The following is a 21,506-nucleotide window of genomic DNA, read 5'->3' on the forward strand; positions in this document are numbered from 1 at the left end:
TTTATGCTAGCTTAATTCCAGTGAGATATAGAAACATTATTCCTATATAGTTCTATACACTTTCCCCCTTTTTGTGGTATTATTGTTATACATATTACATATATTAATGTTACAAGCCCAACAATACATTGTTATAATTATTACTTTACCATCTGTAGTCATTTCCTTAGCCCAGTACAGCTTTGCCTCCACCTTTCTTCTTTGTACTCTTACGTTTATGTTTAAAATATATTTACATTTCTGTATGTTAGATGCCCAACAATACATTATTGTACATGTTATTTTATGCATTATATATAATATAGATATAATATATATGATATGTATTATACATATTATTTTATACATCTCTTTTTAATATTGGTTAAGAGAAAGAGGGAGAAAAATATGTACTTATACTATCTTTTATACTTTCGTAATTTGTTTTACTGGTACTCTTTGTTTTTCCTTATGGATTTGAATCATCATCTGGGGTTAATTGCTTTCAACCTGAGGAAGTCCCATTAGTATTTCTTTTTTTTTTTTTTTTCCATTAGTATTTCTTATAGGACAGGTCTGCTTAAAAAATTCTCTCAGTTTTTGTATATCTGGAAATATCTTTATTTTATCTTGATTTTTGAAAGATAGCTTTTCTGGATTTAGAATTCTTGGTTGACAGTTTTTAACTCTTGCTGATTCAAGATTTTCTCCTTGTCGTTGGCTTTCTGTATTTTTACTATCATGTGTCTGTTTCTGAATCTCTTTGCATTTATCTTAAAGTGCTTTGAACTACTGGATGTGTAGATTGGTGTTTTTCAATCAGTTTGGGAATCTTTCAGCTATTGTGGTCTTGAATATTTTTTGTGCTTCTTTCTCTCTCTCTTGTGCTTCCTTCTTCATTACACATGCATTGGTCCACTTAATCATGTCCCATATTTAACAGAGGCTCTGGTTTTTTCTTCATTTTTTTTTCCATTTGTTTTTTGGATTGCATAAATTCTATCAATCTACCTTCAAGTTTGCTAATTCTTTCTTCTGTCAGTTCAAATCTACTGTTGAGCCTCTCTAGAGAATTTTCCATTTCAGTTTTTGTACTTTTCAACTCCAAAATTTCCATTTAGTTCTTTCTTTTATATATATAATTTCTAAACCTTTCATCTATCTGATGAGACATGGTCATTGTACCTTCCTTTACTTCTTTAAGCATGATTTCCTTTAATTCTTTGAACGTATTTGTAATGGCAACTTTCAAGTTTTTTTCTGTTAAATTTGATTGTTTTTGGTTGTGCTGACAGGCAGTTTCTGTTGCCTGCGTTTTTTAAAACCAGTGTATGGGTCCTACTTTCTTGTTTCTTTGTATGTCTCATAATTTTCTGTTGGAATCTGAACATTTTAGATAATATATTGTAGCAACTCTAGGCCCTGTTCCCCTTTCCAGTTTGTTATTTTTATTTGCTTGTTTATTTGTTTAATGACTGGGTAGATTATTTTAGTGAAGCCTGTTTCTCTCCCCCACCCTCTGAAGTATTAAGCTTTTGATGTTGCTCCTCCAGGAGCCACAGCTTTTGGTGTGCCCAAAGTCTTCCTGGGAGGCCATGCTTTCAAATGGCTCTCTTCTCTCTTTCTCTGGCCACACATAGCTGTTAGTTTTCACTTTTTGTTGGCTAATTGCTGTATTGTTTTCAACAATGCCATGGAAGTATAAATTGCTCTACTGATTAATCAAATTCAGACTCCCTTGAAAGAGCAGTTCCCAGGGTCAGTGTTTGATAGTTATTCGACCCTAGGAGGGCTTCTACCAGCAGTCTCCTTCCCTGGCTCTCTCCCTCAAACTAGCCGGTCTGTGATTTAGCCCAAATCTTCACCAAATCCCTGAATCTTCCTCACAGTTGCTCCCTACCACAACCTCCAATGTTTTTGAGGGCACACTTAGGCTTGAACTTTTCCATGCTCTATTGCAAATGAAGTCAATTCCTTTGGGAAAAGATTAGGAGGTATCTATTTTATGACCTGCTTCCCCTTCACTTCCAGGCAAAATCTCTGAGCCACGGCCCTGGAGCTGGGAATGGGGATAATGACATGCTTCTCTCAGTGACAATCCCACTGAAGGGGTTGAAACCCTCAGTGGAGTGAAGAGCCGTAACCTGAGGTTTTCCTGTCTTTCTTCTGATACGGAACCACCACCTTACCAGCCAGGGAAAGTGTGATTGATGTCGCAGTATTCTCAGTGGTACCATGACCAAGGTAGACCCTCCCTTCCATGAGTGGTATCTGGGTAGAACAAGGGAGTCCCCACCTTCTAATTGTACTCACCAAGAACGTAGCTTTATCAACAGCTATTTAAGCTCTCCAGCTGGAACCTGTGTGGAAAGATAGCCCTGTGTTCTTGAGTACACTTATCTGGAGTGGAGTATCAACCTTGCTGAGCTGGGAACACGGAGGGAGGGAGCAATCCAGGTTCAAATACCACAGATTCTCACTTTTCTTACCAAATATTCATAGATTTTCATGAATAGATGTTTCTTCATTTTCTGTATACTCTTATGACCATTTTCAGAGGCTTTAAATTAAATGCTTGTTTTTAAAATAATTTTCACCAGTTTCACTGGGGAGCAGGTCCACAGAACTCCTCATGTTGTCATGCTGGAAGTGTTTTCTGGGTTTCTTTCTGTAATTTTAAAAATCTGGCTTCTTTTAAGATTTTCTCTTTTTTGATGCTTCTCAGCTATTTGATTGTGAAGTGCTTTTATATTGTTTCTTTTTTATTTCTTTTGTTTGAGAAGAAATACTGTTGAGATTCTTAGGTCTGTTTAGTTCTTATCAAACTTGGAAAATATTCAGACATTATTACGTCAAATTTTTTTGTTTGTCTCCTTCCCCCAATTCTGGAATTCCAATTTCATGTATATTAGACTGTTTGATATTATTCCAGAGGTTACTGAAGTTCTGTTCAGAGTTTTCAGTTTCTTCTCTCTATACTTCATTTTGGATAGTTCTTTTCCATCATTTTAAGTACACTAAGGGCTTTCCTGGTGGCGCAGTGGTTAAGAATCCGCCTGCCAATGCAGGGGACACAGGTTCAAGCCCTGGTCCAGGAAGACCCCACATGCCGTGGAGCAACTCATTCTGTGTGCCATAACTACTGAGCCTGTGCTCTAGAGCCTGTGAGCCACAACTACTGAGCCCTTGAGCCACAACTACTGAAGCCTGCACGCCTACAGCCTGTGCTCCGCAACAAGAGAAGCCACTACAATGAGAAGCCCACTCACCGCAACGAAAAGTAGCCCCCGCTCGCCGCAACTAGAGAAAGCCCGTGCACAGCAATGAAGACCCAACGCAGCCAAAAATAATAAATCAAAATAAATAAATAAATAAATACATTTATCCTTTCTTCTCTGGTGTTAAACTGCTGTTACTCATATTAAGTAACATTTTTGTTTCAGATGTTTTCCAAATTGTTTTGTAAATATTATTTTTGCTTTACTATGTTCATATTTTATTTTACATTCTTGAACATAATAGAGCATATTTCTAATAGGTTACAGGGAGGCTGGTCTGTATCATTTCAGTCCATCATATAGTGCTTTTCCATTTTCCCCCAACATTTTTGTGTTCTATAAGTCTTGTACTTGTTTCATAAAATATAATTGCTAAGTATTCTATTTTTTGAAGATGTTATACATGGAATTGTTTTCTTAATTTCATTTTTGTATTGTTGATCATTAATGTCTAGAAATACAATTGATTTTTGTATATTGGTCTTATATCCTGCAAACTTGTTGAACTTTATTAATCTTCATAGTTTTATGTATATGTGTGTATATTGTTTAGGGTTTTCTATATATAATATGTCATTTGCAAGTAGAGATTGTCTTATTTCTTCCTTTTTAATATGGGTGCCTCATTTTTTTTTTCTGCTTAATTACCCTGGCTAGTACCCCTGGTATAATGTTGAGTTGAAGTAGTGGGAGTAGATACCCTTTTTGTTCTTGATCTTAGAGGGAAAACATTATTTTTTAAACCATTAAATATAATATTAGTTGTAGATTTTCCCTAGATACTCTTTATCAAGCTGAGGACGTTGGCTACTATTCCTGGTTTGTTAAGCGCTATTACCACAAAAGAGTGATAGATTTTGTTAAATGCTTTTTTAAAAAAAATTAATTTTATTTACTTTTTTATACAGCAGGTTGTTATTAGTCATCCATTTTATACACATCAGTGTGAACATGTCAATCCCAGTCTCCCAATTCATCATACCACCACCACCACCTCCTGCCGCTTTCTCCCCTTGATGTCCATACATTTGTTCTCTACTTCTGTGTCTCAATTTCTGCCCTGCAAACCAGTTAATATGTACCATTTTTCTAGGTTCCACATACACGCGTTAATATACGATACTTGTTTTTCTCTTTATGACTTACTTCACTCTGTATGACAGTCTCTAGGTCCATCCACGTCTCTACAAATGACTGAATTTCATTCCTTTTTATGGCTAAGTAATATTCCATTGTATATATGTACCACATCTTCTTTATCCATTCGCCTATCGATGGGCATTTAGGGTGCTTCCATGACCTGGCTATTGTAAATAGTGCTGCAATGAACATTGGGATGCATGTGACTTTTTGAATTATGGTTTTCTCAGGGTATATGCCCAGTAGTGGGGTTGCTGGGTCATATGGTAATTCTATTTTTAGTTTTTTAAGGAACCTCCATACTGTTCTCCATAGTGGCTATATCAATTTACATTCCCACCAACAGTGTAAGAGGGTTCCCTTTTCTCCACACCCGCTCCAGCATTTATTGTTTGTAGATTTTCTGATGATCCCCATTCTAACTGGTGTGAGGTGATACCTCATTGTAGTTGTGATTTGCATTTCTCTAATAATTAGTGATGTTGAGCATCTTTTCATGTGCCTCTTGGCCATCTGTATGTCTTCTTTGGAGAAATGTCTATTTAGGTCTTCTGCCCATTTTTTGATTGGGGTGTTTGTTTTTTTAATATTGAGCTGCATGAGCTCTTTATATATTTTGGAGATTAATACTTTGTCTGTTGATTTGTTTGCAAATATTTTCTCCCATTCTGAAGGTTGTCTTTTCGTCTTGTTTATGGTTTCCTTTGCTGTGCAAAAGCTTTTAAGTTTCATTAGGTCCCATTTGTTTATTTTTGTTTTTATTTCCATTACTCTAAGAGGTGGATCAAAAAAGATCTTGCTGTGATTTATGTCAAAGAGTGTTCTTCCTATGTTTTCCTCTAAGAGTTTTATAGTGTCCAGTCTTACATTTAGGTCTCGAATCCATTTTGAGTTTATTTTGGTATATGGTGTTAGGGAGTGTTCTAATTCCATTCTTTTACATGTAGCTGTCCAGTTTTCCCAGCACCACTTATTGAAGAGACTGTCTTTTCTCCATTGTATATCCTTGCCTCCTTTGTCATAGATTAGTTGACCATAGGTGCATAGGTTTATCTCTGGGCTTTCTATCCTGTTCCATTGATCTATATTTCTGTTTTTGTGCCAGTACCATATTGTCTTGATTACTGTAGCTTTTTTTTTATAGTCTGAAGTCAGGGAGTCTGATTACTCCAGCTCGATTTTCTTCCCTCAAGACTGCTTTGGCTATTCAGGGTCGTTTGTGTCTCCATACAGATTTTAAGATTTTTTTGTTCTAGTTCTGTAAAAAATGCCATTGGTAATTTAATAGGGCTTGCATTGAATCTGTAGATTGCTTTGGTTAGTATAGTCATTTTCACAATATTGATTCTTCCAATCCAAGAACATGGTATATCTCTCCATCTGTTGGTATCATCTTTAATTCCTTTCATCAGTGTCTTATAGTTTTCTGCATACAGGACTTTTGTCTCCCTAGGTAGGTTTATTCCTAGGTATTTTATTCTTTTTGTTGCAATGGTAAATGAGAGTGTTTCCTTAATTTCTCTTTCAGATTTTTCATCATTAGTGTATAGGAACGCAAGAGATTTCTGTGCATTAATTTTGTATCGTGCAACTTTACCAAATCCATTGATTAGCTCTAGTACTTTTCTGGTGGCATCTTTAGGATCCTCTATGTATAGTATCATGTCATCTGCAAACAGTGACAGTTTTAACTCTTCTTTTCCAATTTGTCTTCGTTTTATTTCTTTTTCTTCTCTGATTGCCATTGTTCCTGATCTTAGAGGAAATGCTTTCTGTTTTTCACCATTGAGAATGATGTTTGTTGTGGGTTTGTCATATATGGCCTTTATTATGTTGAGGTAAGTTCCCTCTATGCCCACTTTCTGGAAGGTTTTTATCATAAATTGTGTTGAATTTTGTCAGAAGCTTTTTCTGCCTCTATTGAGATGATCAGATGCTTTTTATTCTTCAATTTGTTAATATGGTGTATCACATTGATTGATTTGCATATATTGAAGAATCTTTGCATCTCTGGGATAAACCCCACTTGATCATGGTGTATGATCCTTTTAATGTGTTGCTGGATTCTGTTTGCTAGTATTTTGTTGAGGATTTTTGCATCTATATTCATCAGTGATATTGGTCTGTAATTTTCTTTTTTTGTAGTATCTTTGTCTGGTTTTGGTATCAGGTTGATGGTGGCCTCATAGAATGAGATTGGGGTGATCCTTCCTCTGCAGTTTTTTGGAAGAGTTTGAGAAGGATAGGTGTTAGCTCTTCTCTAAATGTTCGATAGAATTCACCTGTGAAGCCATCTGGTCCTGGACTTTTGTTTGTTGGAAGATTTTTAATCACAGTTTCAATTTCATTACTTGTGATTGGTCTGTTCATATTTTCTGTTTATTCCTGGTTCAGTCTTGGAGGGTTATACCTTTCTAGGAATTTGTCCATTTCTTCCAGGTTGTCCATTTTATTAGCATAGAGTTGCTTGTAGTAGTCTCTTAGGATACTTTGTATTTCTGTGGTGTCTATTGTAACTTCTCCTTTTTCATTTCTAATTTTATTGATTTGAGTCCTCTGCCTCTTTTTCTTGATGAGTCTGGCTAAAGGTTTATCAATTTTGTTTATCTTCTCAAATACCCAGTTTTTTGTTTTATTGATCTTTGCTATTGTTTTCTTTGTTTCTATTTCATTTATTTCTGCTCTGATCTTTATGATTTCTTTCCTTCTGCTAACTCTGGGTTTTATTTGTTCTTCTTTTTCTAGTTCTTTTAGGTGTAAGGTTACATTGCTTGTTTGAGATTTTTCTTGTTTCTTGAGGTAGGGTGTAGAGCTATAAACTTCCCTCTTAGAACTGCTTTTGCTGCATCCCATAGGTTTTGGATCGTTGTATTTTCATTGTCATTGTCTCTAGGTATTTTTTGGTTTCCTCTTTGATTTCTTCAGTGATCGCTGGGTTATTTAGTAATGTATTATTTGGCCTCCATGTGTCTGTGTTTTTACGTTTTTTTCCCTGTAATTGATTTCTAATGTCATAGCCTTGTGGTCAGAAAAGATGCTTGGTATGATTTCAATTTTCTTAAATTTACTGAAGCTTGATTTGTGACCCAAGATGTGATATATCCCGGAGAATGTTTCATGTGCACTTGAGAAGAAAGTGTAATCTGCTGTTTTTGGATAGAATGTCCTATAAATATCAACTAAATCTATCTGGTCTATTGTGTCATTTAAAAGCTTGTGTTTCCTTATTAATTTTCTGTCTGGATTATCTCTATTGTTGTAAGTGAGGTGTTAAAGTCCCCCACTCTTACTGTGTTACTGTTGATTTCCTCTTTTATAGTTCTTAGCAGTTGCCTTATGTATTGAGGTGCTCCTATATTGGGTGCATATATATTTATAATTGTTATATCTCCTTCTTAGATTGATCCCTTGATCATTATGTAGGGTCCTTCCTTGTCTCTTGTAACATTCTTTATTTTAAAGTCTATTTTATCTGATATGAGTATTGCTACTCCAGCATTCTTTTGATTTCCATTTTCTTGGAATACCTTTTTCCATTCCCTCACTTTCAGTCTGTATGTGTCCCTAGGTCTGAAGTGGGTCTCTTGTAGACAGCATATATATGGGTCTTGTTTTTGTTTCCATCAGCAAGCCTGTGTGTTTTGGTTGGAGCATTTAATCCATTCACATTTAAGGTAATTATCGACATGTATGTTACTATTACCATTTTCTTAAGTGTTTTGGGTATGTTTTTGTAGGTCATTTTCTTCTTTTGTGTTTTCCACTTAGAGACGTTCCTTTAGCATTTGTTGTAGAGCTGTTGGTGGTGCTGAATTCTCTTAGCTTTTGCTTGTCTGTAAAGCTTTTGATTTCTCTGTTGAATCTGAATGAGATCCTTGCTGGGTACAGTAATCTTGGTTGTAGGTTCTTCCCTTTTATCACTTTAAATATGTCCTGCCACTCCTTTCTGGCCTGTAGAATTTCTGCTGAGAAATCAGCTGTTAAACTTATGGGAGTTCCCTTGTATATTATTTGTCATCTTTCCCTTGCTGCTTTCAATGATTTTTCTTTGTCTTTAATTTTTCCAATTTGATTACTATGTGTCTTGGCATGTTTCTTTTTAGGTTTATCCTGTGTGGGACTCTCTGCCCTTGCTGGACTTGGGTGGCTATTTTCTTTCCCATGTTAGGGAAGTTTTTGACTATAACCTCTTCAAATATTTTCTGGGGTCCTTTGTCTTCTTCTGGGACCCCTATAGTGCGAATGTTGTTGTGTTTATTGTTGTCCCAGAGGTCTCTTAAGCTGTCTTCATTTCTTTTCATTCTTTTTTCTTTATTCTGTTCCGCAGCAGTGAATTCCACCATTCTGTCTTCCAGGTCACTTATCCGTTCTTCTGCCTCAGTTATTCTGCTATTGATTCCTTCTAGTGTAGTTTTTATTTCAGTTATTGTATTGTTCATCCCTGTTTGCTTATTCTTTAATTTTTCTAGATCTTTGTTAAACATTTCTTGCATCTTCTCGATCTTTGCCTCCATTCTTTTTCCGAGGTCCTGGATCCTCTTCACTATCATTATTCTGAATTCTTTTTCTGGAAGGTTGCCTATCTCCACTTCATTTAGTTGTTTTTCTGGGCTTTTATCTTGTTCCTTCATCTGGTACATAGCCCTCTGCCTTTTCATCTTGTCTATCTTTCTGTGAATGTGGCTTCTGTTCCACAGCCTGCAGGATTGTAGTTCTTCTTGCTTCTGCTGTCTGCCTTCTGGTGGATGAGGCTGTCTAAGAGGCTTGTGCAAGTTTTCTGATGGGAGGGACTGGTGGTGGGTAGAGCTGGCTGTTGGTCTGGTGGACAGAGCTCAGTAAAACTTTAATCTGCTTGTCTGCTGGTGGGTGGGGCTGGCTTCCCTCCCTGTTGGTTGTTTGGCCTGAGGTGACCCAACACTGGAGCCTACCCAGGCTCTTTTGTGGGGCTAATGGCAGACTCTGGGAGGGCTCTTGCTAAGGAGTGCTTCCCAGAACTTTTGCTGCCAGTGTCCTTGTCCTCATGGTGAGACACAGCCACCCCCCGCCTCTGCAGGAGACCCTCCAACACTAGCAGGTAGGTCTTGTTCAGTCTCCTATGGGGTCACTGATCCTTCCCCGGGGTCCTGATGCACACAGTACTTTGTGTGTTCACTCCAAGAGTGGAGTCTCTGTTTCCCCGAGTCCTGTCAAAGTCCTGCAATCAAATCCCACTAGCCTTCAAAGCCTGATTCTCTAGGAATTCCTCCTCCCATTGCCAGACCCCTAGGTTGGGAAGCCTGATGTGGGGCTCAGAACCTCCATTCCAGTGGGTGGACTTCTGTGGTATAATTGTTCTCCAGTTTGTGAGTCACCCACCCAGAGGTTACGGGATTTGATTTTATTGTGATTGCGCCCCTCCTACCTTCTTACTGTGGCTTCTCCTTTGTCTTTGGATGTGGGGTATCTTTTTTGGTGAGTTCCAGTGTTTTCCTATTGATGATTGTTCAGCAGTTAGTTGTGATTCTGGTGTTCTTGCAAGAGGGAGTGAGAGCATGTCCTTCTACTCCGCCATCTTGAACCAATCTCATTAAATGCTTTTTCTGTATCTACGAGATGATTGTATGTTTTTTCTAATTTGCATACTTTATACCTTATTTGGTTTTTGTGTGTTTATAAAAGTACATAATGGATTCATAAATGCATTATTACTTTCATAAAATCAGTGATGGTATATTCTCTTTCATTTGTATTTTACCATATATCTCAATACAATGCTCTTCAGAGAATAGGCACAATAAATATTCTATGAGCTAACAGCTAAATTTTTTGATCCTGGCCATAACTTTTAGCATCTGGAAACCCTAAATCTCTAGGCTGGGAACATGTTTCATTGGGTTTCACAGTGACTCTCTTCTTAGGCCTAGTATTTTGCTGTGAAATTTTATAGAATTTCATAATTTCTGGATGGTTTACATAACTATATAAAAATTTACTTTTAGGTTTAGTGATCTACCCCTGGACTTTTTGTCAATTATGACATACTATAGTTGTGAATAGTATGCCTATTTGGGAGAAATAAAAAATTATGAACTACACATATATGTAGAGGAAATGATATGATGCTTGGGATTTTTGTAAAAATAAAACAGAAGGGGAATGGTTAGAGGTATAGAGAAAACAAGATTGGCCATGAGTTCATAATGGTTGAAGCTGGAAAATGGGTACATTTTACCTACTTTTGTATGTTTAAAATATTCCATTAAAAAGTGTAATATAATACAAAAATCATGTAAAGCAGATATGTACAGATTTATAGGTAATTATAACTTAATAACTACCTAGATTAAGAGTTAGAATTTTGCAGTATTCCAGAAGCCACCCATGTGCCTCTTTCCAACCATAAACTTCCCCCTTCTTTATTGGAAACTATTATCCTGACATTTCTTGCTGTTCTTTATAGTTACCACCTATGTATGCATTCTTAAATAATATAGTTTAGTTTTGCCCATGGTAAGTTTATATGAAAGATATCATATTACATGTATTTTTTGTGTTTTTATTCTTTCATCATTATGAAATTCATCCATATTTTGCATATAGTCCTAGTTTATTATAACATAGCACTCCAATATATGAATATGCCATCAATTCTACTGTAAATGGACATTTGTGTTGTTTCCAGTTGCCATGTTTTCTTTGATTCAGCCCATTTTATTTTCCATATCTGTTAATTACATCCCTGAAAAACTGGATTATGGCCTTTGAGAATGAGAAAACATCTTTTCTCCCTTCTCAGGTGCCATCAGCTCTATCAACTCTCTATTTGGTATATTTTTAACAAAAACCCAAGATTACTGAGTATGGTCTTTAAACTAACTAATTAATATCCTCATTTCCTTTAAACATTGAAAATTTTAAGCCCAATCCACTAAATACTGGAGACTATAAAAATAGGGTAGATTTGAGATAGAGGGAAATGAAGAAAAAGTCTCCTTAAGGAAGAATAAAAGGAATGTGAGGCCTTTTGGTGGAGGGTGGAGATGAGGTGAGGAGGAAGGTAGAGGCAACATTAAAGATGGATTGTGAGGGACTTCCCTGATGGTCCAGTGGTTAAGACTCCTGCTTCCAGTGCAGGGCGTGTGGGTTCAATCCCTGGTCAGGGAACTAAGATCCCACATGCCATGCGACATGGCCAAAAAATTTTAAAAAAGGAATAAAAAAAAATGGATTGTGAAATTAAGTCAAAGTTACCCAAAGTTGGTAGATATGTTTCACTTTCCATAAAACTTATCACAACATAGCTTGCCAGGTTTTATTCCATACTACTTTGCTCAATTTTAAAAAATTATCCCAGTGTCTGGGTATTAGGAATTTGTATAAATTCCAATATCTTGGAATGTTAGTCACAGCAGGGTACAATGTTTCTCTCCTGGATTATTTTGACCCAAACCAAAAAATTTCTTTTATTTATTTTCCTGAAGATTGAATTAGAATTTTCAGTGAGGCATCAGTAATGGCACAAGCAAGTATTGATATTAGTCAGCTACACAAATTGTCACATGATACAGGTTTGTTTTTAAACCAAGAGATGAGTTGGCTTTGATGATAATTTTTTTAATAGTTACTGAGGGAAATTTCACCTTGTGTCATGTCCAGATATTGATACTATAAATGTCATCGTATTGGATATTTACTGGTAGATTTGTCAATTCTTTAATGAAAGGACAGGTGAAAAAAGATTTGTGCGATAATGGGAAAAATATTAGTCACTTAGCAAAAAGAAATGAATTTATATTTATATCATATAATTAAGAATTTCACCATAATACTGTACTATAAAATCACAGCTGAATTTTAAAATTCTAAGCATTTTTGTTTTAAATCCTTTTTTTTAAGTTTGTAGGAAAATTTTTCAGTCTTGCTTCAGAAATAATGCTTTTGCCTCAGTGGGCTCATTTTCCTATGGTCCGTTTGGATTGTGAAGATTTGAAGACAGGCCTAACAAACAAAGCAAAAGCGTTTGCAAACATATTACTAAATGACATAGCTTCAAAACATAGGAAAGAAAATGAAAGGTAAGTAGAATTAGTTGCCAAACTCAGAATTATGGGGCTAAAAGAAATAGTTTGCTAGTAACAATTCTTGTTTAAAAATAAAAGATTAAAATATAAGTACTTGCAAGTTTTTCTCCATAGCTACTTCCTAAGAGGGTTTCGTTATAGTCTTGTTGGTTTGGTTTCTTTTCGTTTGATACTGTTTGAGACTAGTTTTGAGGCAACCCAGGATTTTTTTTTAAAAAGAAATTGACGTACATCAGCTTTTGGATACAGGTTGCATGGTAATGAAAAAACCATAGACTTTCAGTGATATTGGGAAGATCTGGGATCATTCCTGACCACGATACTGACTTATTGTGTCACCTAGTTTATTTTTTGCATCTGTAAAATGGAGACAGTAATACCTAGTTGGCAGGATGGCTATAGATTGGATTCATGAACTAGTGGCCTACTAGCTGAATGTGTCATGCAAATGTGTTTTATTTGTCTCACATTGTTTTTTATTTTGTTTAAACTAATTTTGAATTTGCTATCAACATTTCAAAATTAGGAGTTTCCACACACACACACACACACACACACACTCTCTCTCTCTCTCTCTCTCTCTCTCTCTCTCCAGATCTCTTACTTTTCTTGAAAAAGTGGGAAGACCATGCCACATTAGGCCTATAGTGGTAAATGGAGTTGAGATGAAACTTTCCCATTGACAGGGAGAATGGCCTCTGGTTTGTTCATCCAGTGCTCAAGCAACTGATCCTCTAAATAATTTAACTTATTTGTTACCTGTCTGGCCCCAGAGGACTTTCAGTTTGCAACTTCTAGAAGGATTAAAACTAATATTTATATAAATCACCTAGCACAGTGCCTGGAACATAGTATAGTACTCAAGAAATGTTAGCCATTATGTTTATTTTCCCAGAAGCAATGTAAGAGAATTATGTGCCTTGGAATCAGAGAGACCTGGATTTGAATCCTGTCTCTGCCATGAACTAGTTCCGTGACTCTAGGCAAATTACTTAATTTCCCTAAGCCTCAATTTCCTGCGGTGCCAACTATGAAAAATAATACCTTCCTTGCAGGACTAATGTTAGGATCACAGATAACATTTGTAAAGTATCTAGCACCATGCTTGGCATAGAATAGGCACCCAATAAAGGGAGCTATCACATCAATAAATATTTTTAAATGAATAAAAAATACATGACTCTCAGAAAGTTAAGTATTGATCAGCTGTACTTTGTACAAAATTATACTACAAAAAGATGTTGAAGATGGTAAAGTATTAGACTCTTCATTTCTAACAATCCCGTTGAGTAAGAGCAGTGACAATACCATAGTTAATTTAAAAAATTTTTATGTTTGACATGACTTTTTTGGTATTTATTTTTGTAATATCTGTCACTTTTCTGGAAAATTCTTTCAACAAAATAACTGTCTTATTATAAACCTATGACATAAGAGCAGCTGAAAAGTCCATTTTCCTCTGCCTCTTTCATTCTTTGATTCTTTCCGGTTTAAGTTCCATACTTGAGATAGGTAACATCAAAAGGAGGAAATATGTGCCACTATGTTAAGCACAATTTATTAAATAAATTAATAATTATTAAAGAACAATTTTCTTACTTCATAGTTTGGTTTAGTATCTGCTTGGGCCACCTTGCCCTCAGTAATCTTGTTTGCCTCCTTTTCTTTTCTTTTCTTTCTTTTTTTTTTTGTTTTTGTTTTTGTTTTTGGCCATGCCACGCGGCATGTGGTATCTTAGTTCCCCGACCAGGGATCGAACCCATGCCCCCGCAGTCGAAGCACGGAGTCCTAACTACTGGACCGCCAGGGAATTCCAGCCTCTTTTTCTTTTGCTGTAATGTCACTCCCCAAGGGACTCAGATTCTGCTCTAGTAAGAAGAAAGCACCCACAGTAGAATCATCTGTCTTTTTTGCATTATCGACATTAATGCATCCTCCTAAAATTTTGATAATCAAGAATTAACTGCCAAGCCCTACATTATCTGATTCCTGCTCATCTCTACAATTTCATGTTACGTCCTCTCCTTTGTATTCACATTGCCCTGCTTGCCATTCCTAAACTATGCGAAGCTTATTGCTACCTCAGGCTTTAATCCTTGCTATTTTTTCTTCCTTGGAAGCTTTCTTCCTGATATTTGAATGACTCATTTTTTCCTTCTCTCATCTTGAATATCACCTCTCTAGAGAGATATTTCCTGGCCACTTTATATAAAATACTGACCCCTTCTCTATACTCCATCATTCTTTATCCCTTTACTTTGCTTTTTTTTTTTTCTTCATAGCACTTTTTACCACTTAACATTGTGTTATATATTTATGTGCTCTTGTCTCTCTCATCAACTTGAATGTAAGCTTTATGATGATAGGGACTTATCTATTTGCTGTTATATCTCCAGTGCTTAGAACTTTGCTTAGCACATTGTAGGTACTCAATTATTTATTAGATGAATGAATAAGTATAATTACTCACATAATATAAATGAAATACCTGCATGAACTAAAATTTATTTTTAAAATCACTTACCTCTTTTGTACTTTGTTTTTGCAAGGGTTTTTTCTGATATTTCTAATAATGGCATGACAGTACTGATACTGCCAAGTACAAGGAAAAAAATTCTATGAAATATACCTTTAGTTGAATAATGGCTATAGGGTATCTAGGTTCATACTTACATACATATATATTCTGAAAGAATCATAGATTTTTAAATGTATACAGAGGTTTGATCTTTTTACTTACCACATTTCACAAGGGACACTAATAATAATAATAATTAAGCTGATGATTATACTAAAAATTATAGTTATAGTTACCAGTAATTGAGAGTGTACTGTGTGCTAGGCTCTTTTACATTCATTATTCATTATTGTATTACAACAATCCTGCAAGATGAATGTTAATAACTTCATTTTACAAATATGAAAGCTAAACCTATGAGATTTACATAAGTTCTCAAAGCTAGTAGCAGCTGAGGCAGGATTTAGACGTAGGGCTGCTTGATCCAAAGCATGCTCTATGTCACACAGAAAATGTTACCTTAATTTTATAGATTTTATAGATGTATGATGTATCCTGAGTTATATCAGATAAGTTATGCTTAAATATTTTAAGATATATTAGTGAATTAACCAATTTTCTTAGGATCACAGTTCCTATTTTATAGTAATCATAATAAAATTTATTTAGTGTGATAGAGCATTAATTACTTTAACTATAATAAAGCAGGGTATTATGTCAGTATTTGCAGTGAATTTGAAGCAATCAAAGAGCATGCATTAAAAGTCCCTGAGACAACAGAAGAGATGATGGAGCTCATATCTTACGTAGAAAAAGCCCGGACTGTAAGAATTAATGAGTTGGTTTCACGGATCAAGGTAAGAATTTTTAAATTTACATATTTTAAAATATTTTTTTCATTGTGAAATATGATAAACATATTGGAAGTGTATAAAACATATAGTTAAACAAAGTTATAAAAAAAACACAAAGTTATAAAGTGAACACCTATGTTGCCACCACCAAGGTCAAGAAATAGGATATTGCCAGCACCCTAGAAACCCTCTGCGTATGACTATCTGACCATAACTACTTCCCTTCCTTTACCTCCTAGAGGTGTCGACTTGGTTTCTACAGTAATCTTTTTTGTTTTTCTTTAGTTCCACCTTAACAAAGGTTTAAAAAAATATTTTCTTTTATAGTTTCTACATTTAGTAGTACATATGCTTATACTTTCCCCACCACAAGGTTATATACCTATTCACCTATATTGTACTCTAATTTTTGTTTAAAAATGTGAAATATAGGGACTTCCCTGGCGATCCAGTGGTTAAGATGCCGTGCTTCCACCGCAGGGGGCATGGGTTTGATCCCTGGTCGGGGAACTAAGGTGTCACATGCCGCACGGCATGGCTGAAAGGAAAAAAAAAAAAAAAAATTAAAATACAATACACACCAAAAATTGCATAAAAAATAAATTGTACAATTTAAAATGTTATAAAGTAAACATCCAGTAATTATCATCCAGGGAAAGAAATAGAAGCTTGTCAACACTCTAGAAGCCCATTACAATCTCCTGTCTTTTTCTGGATGTGAACACTATCCTGACTTTTATAGTAGTCATTTCCTGCTCTTCTTTGTAGTTTTACCATCTAAATATGCATTCCTAATCAATATAGCTACTTTTTGTTTCATTTTGATCTTTATATAAATAGAATCATACTATTTCTATTCTTTTGTGTCTTGTCAACATTATGTTAGTAATGTCATTGTTCCTTAACTTTCATTTATTTTCATTGATGTCTGGTACTCATATTATATAACCATAGAATAATTTATTATTTTAATTTTACTGTTCTGGATAGTTGGGTTGTTTCTACTTTTGCTACTAAAAGCAATGCTTCTGGGAACATTTCTGTATGTGTACGCTGGTGCGTATATTCATGCATTTCTTCCAGGTGTTATAAGATATACTTATTTTCACCTTTACTAGCTAAGGCAAAACTCTTTTCTAAAGTAGTTCCAATTTTATACTCCTATCAGCAGTGTTTAAGAGTCCTGTTGTTTTATATCCTTACCCATACCTGCTATTGTGAGATATTTAAAATTTTGCCAGTCTGTTGGGTGGAGGTTACTGAATTTTTAATTTGCATTTTCCTGAAAAAAAATGAACTGAACATTTTTCGTATGCTTATTGACCGTTTGGAGCTCCTCTTTTGTGAAATACTAGTATTTTTTTTTTAATTAAAAGAAAATTTTATTTTTAAATTTTTATTTATTTATTTATATTTAAAATTGAAGTATACTTGATGTACAATATTATGTAAGTTACAGGTGTACAATATAGTGATGTGCAATTTTTAAAGGTTATGTTCCATTTATAGTTATTATAAAATATTGGCTCTATTTCCTGTGTTGTACAATGTATCCTTGTGGCTTATTTTATGCATAATAGTTTGTACCTCTTAATCCCATACCCCTATAATGCCTCTCCCCCTTCCCCCTCCCCACTGGTAACCACTGGTTTGTTCTCTAAATCTGTGAATCTGTTCCTTTTTTTGTTATATTCACTAGTTTGTTGTATTTTTTAGATTCCACATATAAGTGATATCATTCAGTATTTTTCTTTCTCTATCTGGCTTTCTTTCTCTCTATTTCCCTTAGCATAATACCCTCCAAGTCCATCCATATTGTTACAAATGGGAAAATTTCATTCTTTTTTATGGCTGTGTAGTATTTCACTCCAGTACATGTCTTTTACCTATTTTTCTTTTGGGTTGTGTGTCCTTTTCTAATTGATTTATAGTAGTTTTTTAAAAAATTGTGATAAGATATACATAACATAAAGTTTACCATCTTTACCTTTTTTTTTGGGGGGGGGTTACGTGGGCCTCTCACTGTTGTGGCCTCTCCCGCTGCGGAGCACAGGCTCCGGACGCGCAGGCTCACCGACCATGGCTCATGAGCCCAGCCACTCCACGGCATGTGGGATCTTCCCAGACCGGGGCACGAACCCGTGTCCCCTGCATTGGCAGGCGGACTCTCAACCACTGCGCCACCAGAGAAGCCCCATCTTAACCATTTTTAAGTGTATAGTTCAGTGTAGTAGTTTTGAATATATTATTGATAAATATCCTTTCCTTCACTCTGTATTTATTTCAGTTTTTAATGGTGTTTTGATGAATGGAAGTTCTTAATTTTAATGTAGTCAAGTGGAGCAAATTTTTTTTTTTTTCTTTTTACAGCTAGTGCTTTCTGTATCTTGTTTAAGAAATCCTTTTCTACCCAGGGTCATCAAGATTTTTTTCTTGTGTCCTTTTCTGGAAGCTGTTTAGTTTTGCCTTTCAGGTTTAGATTTTCAGTCTTCCTGGATTTTATTTCTGTGAATGATGTGAGGTCCTATTTAATTACTTTTTCATATGCATGAGCAGTTACATATTTATTGAAGAGACTATACTTTCCCCACTGCTCTGCAGTGCCATCTCTATTATATATCAAGTGTCCCTATATGTGCAGATCTGTTTCAAGACATTCTATTCTGTTTTATTGGCCTTTTGTCTATCCTTGTATCAATACCACACTGACTTAATTACAACAGCTTAATTGTAATAGCAATAATAATTCTTGATTCCCAGTAGAGCATGTCCTCCCACTCTATTCTTCATCAAGTTTCTTGTTTGTTCTTGGCTATTAGTATTTTCATATAAATTTTAGAATTAGATGATCACAACCCATAAAATAACGTTTTGGGATTTTCATTGAGCTTGCATAAAATTGATAATAAATGTAGAGAATTAGCATCTTTCCAATATAAATTTTAGAATCAGTTTTTCACATTCTGCAAAAATCTGTTGGAATTTTGATTAGAAATGCATTAAATAGATGGAGAGAATCAGTACATACACTGTGGAGTCTTCCAGTTCATGATATATCATTTATTCATTTACCTCTTCTTTAACATCTCTTAATATTTTATAATTTTCTCTGTAGAGGTTGTGCACATCTTTTGTTAGTTATATTTTCAGGTACTTGATATCTTTTAATGTTATATTAAATTATATCTTAAATTTTTCATCTTATCTTAGTTACTTGAATACAAAAATACAATTAACTTATATTAATAGACTTTAAAAAAATAGTTTTAGATTTACAAAAAAACCTAGTAGATAGTACAGAGAGTTCTCATATTACACACACATCCTCACACACTCAATTTTCTCATTATTAACATCTTACACTAATATGGTACATTTGTTATAATTATTAAACCAATACTGATATATTATTAACTAAAGTCCATAGTTTATTCAGATTTCCTTAGTTTTTACTGAAAGCCCTTTTTCTATCTCAGGAACTCATCTGAGATACCACATTGTATCTAGTTGTCATGTATCCTTAGGCTTCTCTTGGCTCTGAGAGTTTCTTAGGTTTTCCTTGCTTTTGATGTTCTTGATAGTTTTGAGAAGTAGGAATTTGTCTGCTATTTTTCTCATGATTAGAACGGGGTAGTCGGTTTTTTGGAGGAGAATCACAAAGGAAAAGTGCCATTTTCATCACGTCATTTCAAGGATACATATTATCAACATGGCATTTGATGTTGAGCTTGATCACCAGCAGAAGTAGTGTTTATCATGTCTCTCCACTCTTTTCTCCCCCTTTCCATACTGTCTCCTTTGGAAGGAAGTCACTGTATGCATCCACACTTAAGAACTGGGAGTTGTGCTTTCCTCCTTTACAGTAGGGTAGCTACATTATTTATTTGGAATTATTCTGCATAGGAGACTTGTTTCTTCTCCGCTGCTTTTTAATTTATTCAATGATTTATTTATATGAACTTATGGATATTTATTTTATACTTTGACTATAATATAATATAAAATTTATTTTTATATGCAAAGTAATAGCTATCACTAAATTTTTTCTTAATTAAAAAATTTTTATTTAAATATCTTAACTTTAAAATTTATATGTTTTTTTTCTCTTTTTAATTTTAACAGTTTATCTGAAGATTCTTTTGGAATGTCTACATATACTATTTTATAACTAGTAGTTAATGACAGTTTTGGTTTTGTCCTTATCAAACACTACACATTTCTAAAACTTTATTTTCTTTGCTATAATGGACTGGTTAGGATCTTTAGTACAATGTTGAATAGAAGTCATCTTGATCCCAATCTCAAAGGGAAAGGCTTCAAGATTTCACTATTAAGTATGAAATTTGCTATAGGTTTTTTATAGGTTCCCTTATGAGATTAGTAAATTCTCTTCTATGGGAGGGTGGGGAGGATGCATTGGGAGATTGGGATTGACATATGCACACTACTATATATAAAATAGATAACTAGTAAGAACCTACTGTATAGCACAGGGAACTCTACTCAGTACTCTGTAATGACCTATATGGGAACGGGATCTAAACAAGAGTGGATATATGTATATGTATAACTGATTCACTTTGCTGTACAGCAGAAACTAACAAAATATTATAAATCAACTATACTCCAATAAAAATTAAGTGAAAAACATTACTGTGAATGCATGTTGAATTTTATCTTTTTTTTTTTCTTGCATCTCTTGGGGTGACCTTATGCTTTTTCTCCTTTAATCTATTAATATAATTGATTACATGAATCAGATTTTATTAGGTTAATTTCTACATGCAACATAATACATATATGATGCATTCTGCATATTATATATATTATATATATTATATACATATACAGCAAATATGTAAGCTATAGAGGGTAAAGATATTCAACTTCTCTATTCAGGTAAATCTGTTGGTTTTAAAGGTTTTTGTTTTGTTTTGGTTTGGTTTTGCCATTCACCCCTAAACTCTTTCTAGACAATTGCTGTATGCTAATGGTAGGCAAAAAAAGTGGTACTGTCACTGAAGATGCAAAACAAAATAAAAGATGCTAAAATCTTTGTCAACAAAGATTCAAAATTAAATACATAAGAATAAAAAATGTAAAATCTTTTAAAAGAAAAAAATTTAAAGGGTTGCTGAACAAAAGCTGCATATTTCATCATCATTTTCAGTCATCTACATGGAGACTCAAGAGTACCTTTCTGTTAAGTCAACTGCAAGTGAAAACTTTAAAAAACTTTATTTCTGGTATAAAAATCTGCAATTGTGTGGTATGAAGCCAAATAAATAACCCTACAGTTATTGAAATACCCATATGGTTTGGGTAATATGAAATATCAGTTAACAATGTGAGTCAGATTGAAATTTGAGAGAGTATTAGAAATTGTTATTGGTTCTCTTTTTCATAATGCTTTAGATTTTGTATATGGTTTAATATACCTGGAGTTTCTTCTGTAGGAATCCAAACGCCGGATGAGTTACTTTTTAGATGTATTTCTATTTCCTCCAGAAGACTTAGCTTTAAATTCAGCTGTCCTTATGTGGCCTTGGAAAATTAATCCCATCTTTGATGAAAATGATGAGGTGAATATATTTTTCAATATGTAGTTTTGTATTATGATATTTTAAGCACAATGTTCGTTTAATTTTCATACATACATGCCATCTACCTTTAAAAA

At 34.5% G+C, this 21,506-nt stretch overlaps 1 protein-coding gene across 1 annotated transcript in view; it reads left to right on the forward strand.

Moving 5' to 3' along the window:
- Positions 1–21,506, forward strand: part of DNAH12 (dynein axonemal heavy chain 12) — a 229,243-nt gene that overhangs the window by 58,584 nt on the left and 149,153 nt on the right. The window contains exons 13-15 of the mRNA XM_049715390.1: positions 12,273–12,451; positions 15,697–15,832; positions 21,286–21,411. Coding sequence (XP_049571347.1) covers positions 12,273–12,451; positions 15,697–15,832; positions 21,286–21,411 — 441 coding nt within the window. The remainder of the gene's footprint in view (positions 1–12,272; positions 12,452–15,696; positions 15,833–21,285; positions 21,412–21,506) is intronic.

The sequence above is a fragment of the Orcinus orca genome, chromosome 10 (genome assembly GCF_937001465.1).
Source record: "Orcinus orca chromosome 10, mOrcOrc1.1, whole genome shotgun sequence".
Classification (NCBI taxonomy): Eukaryota; Metazoa; Chordata; class Mammalia; order Artiodactyla; family Delphinidae; genus Orcinus; species Orcinus orca.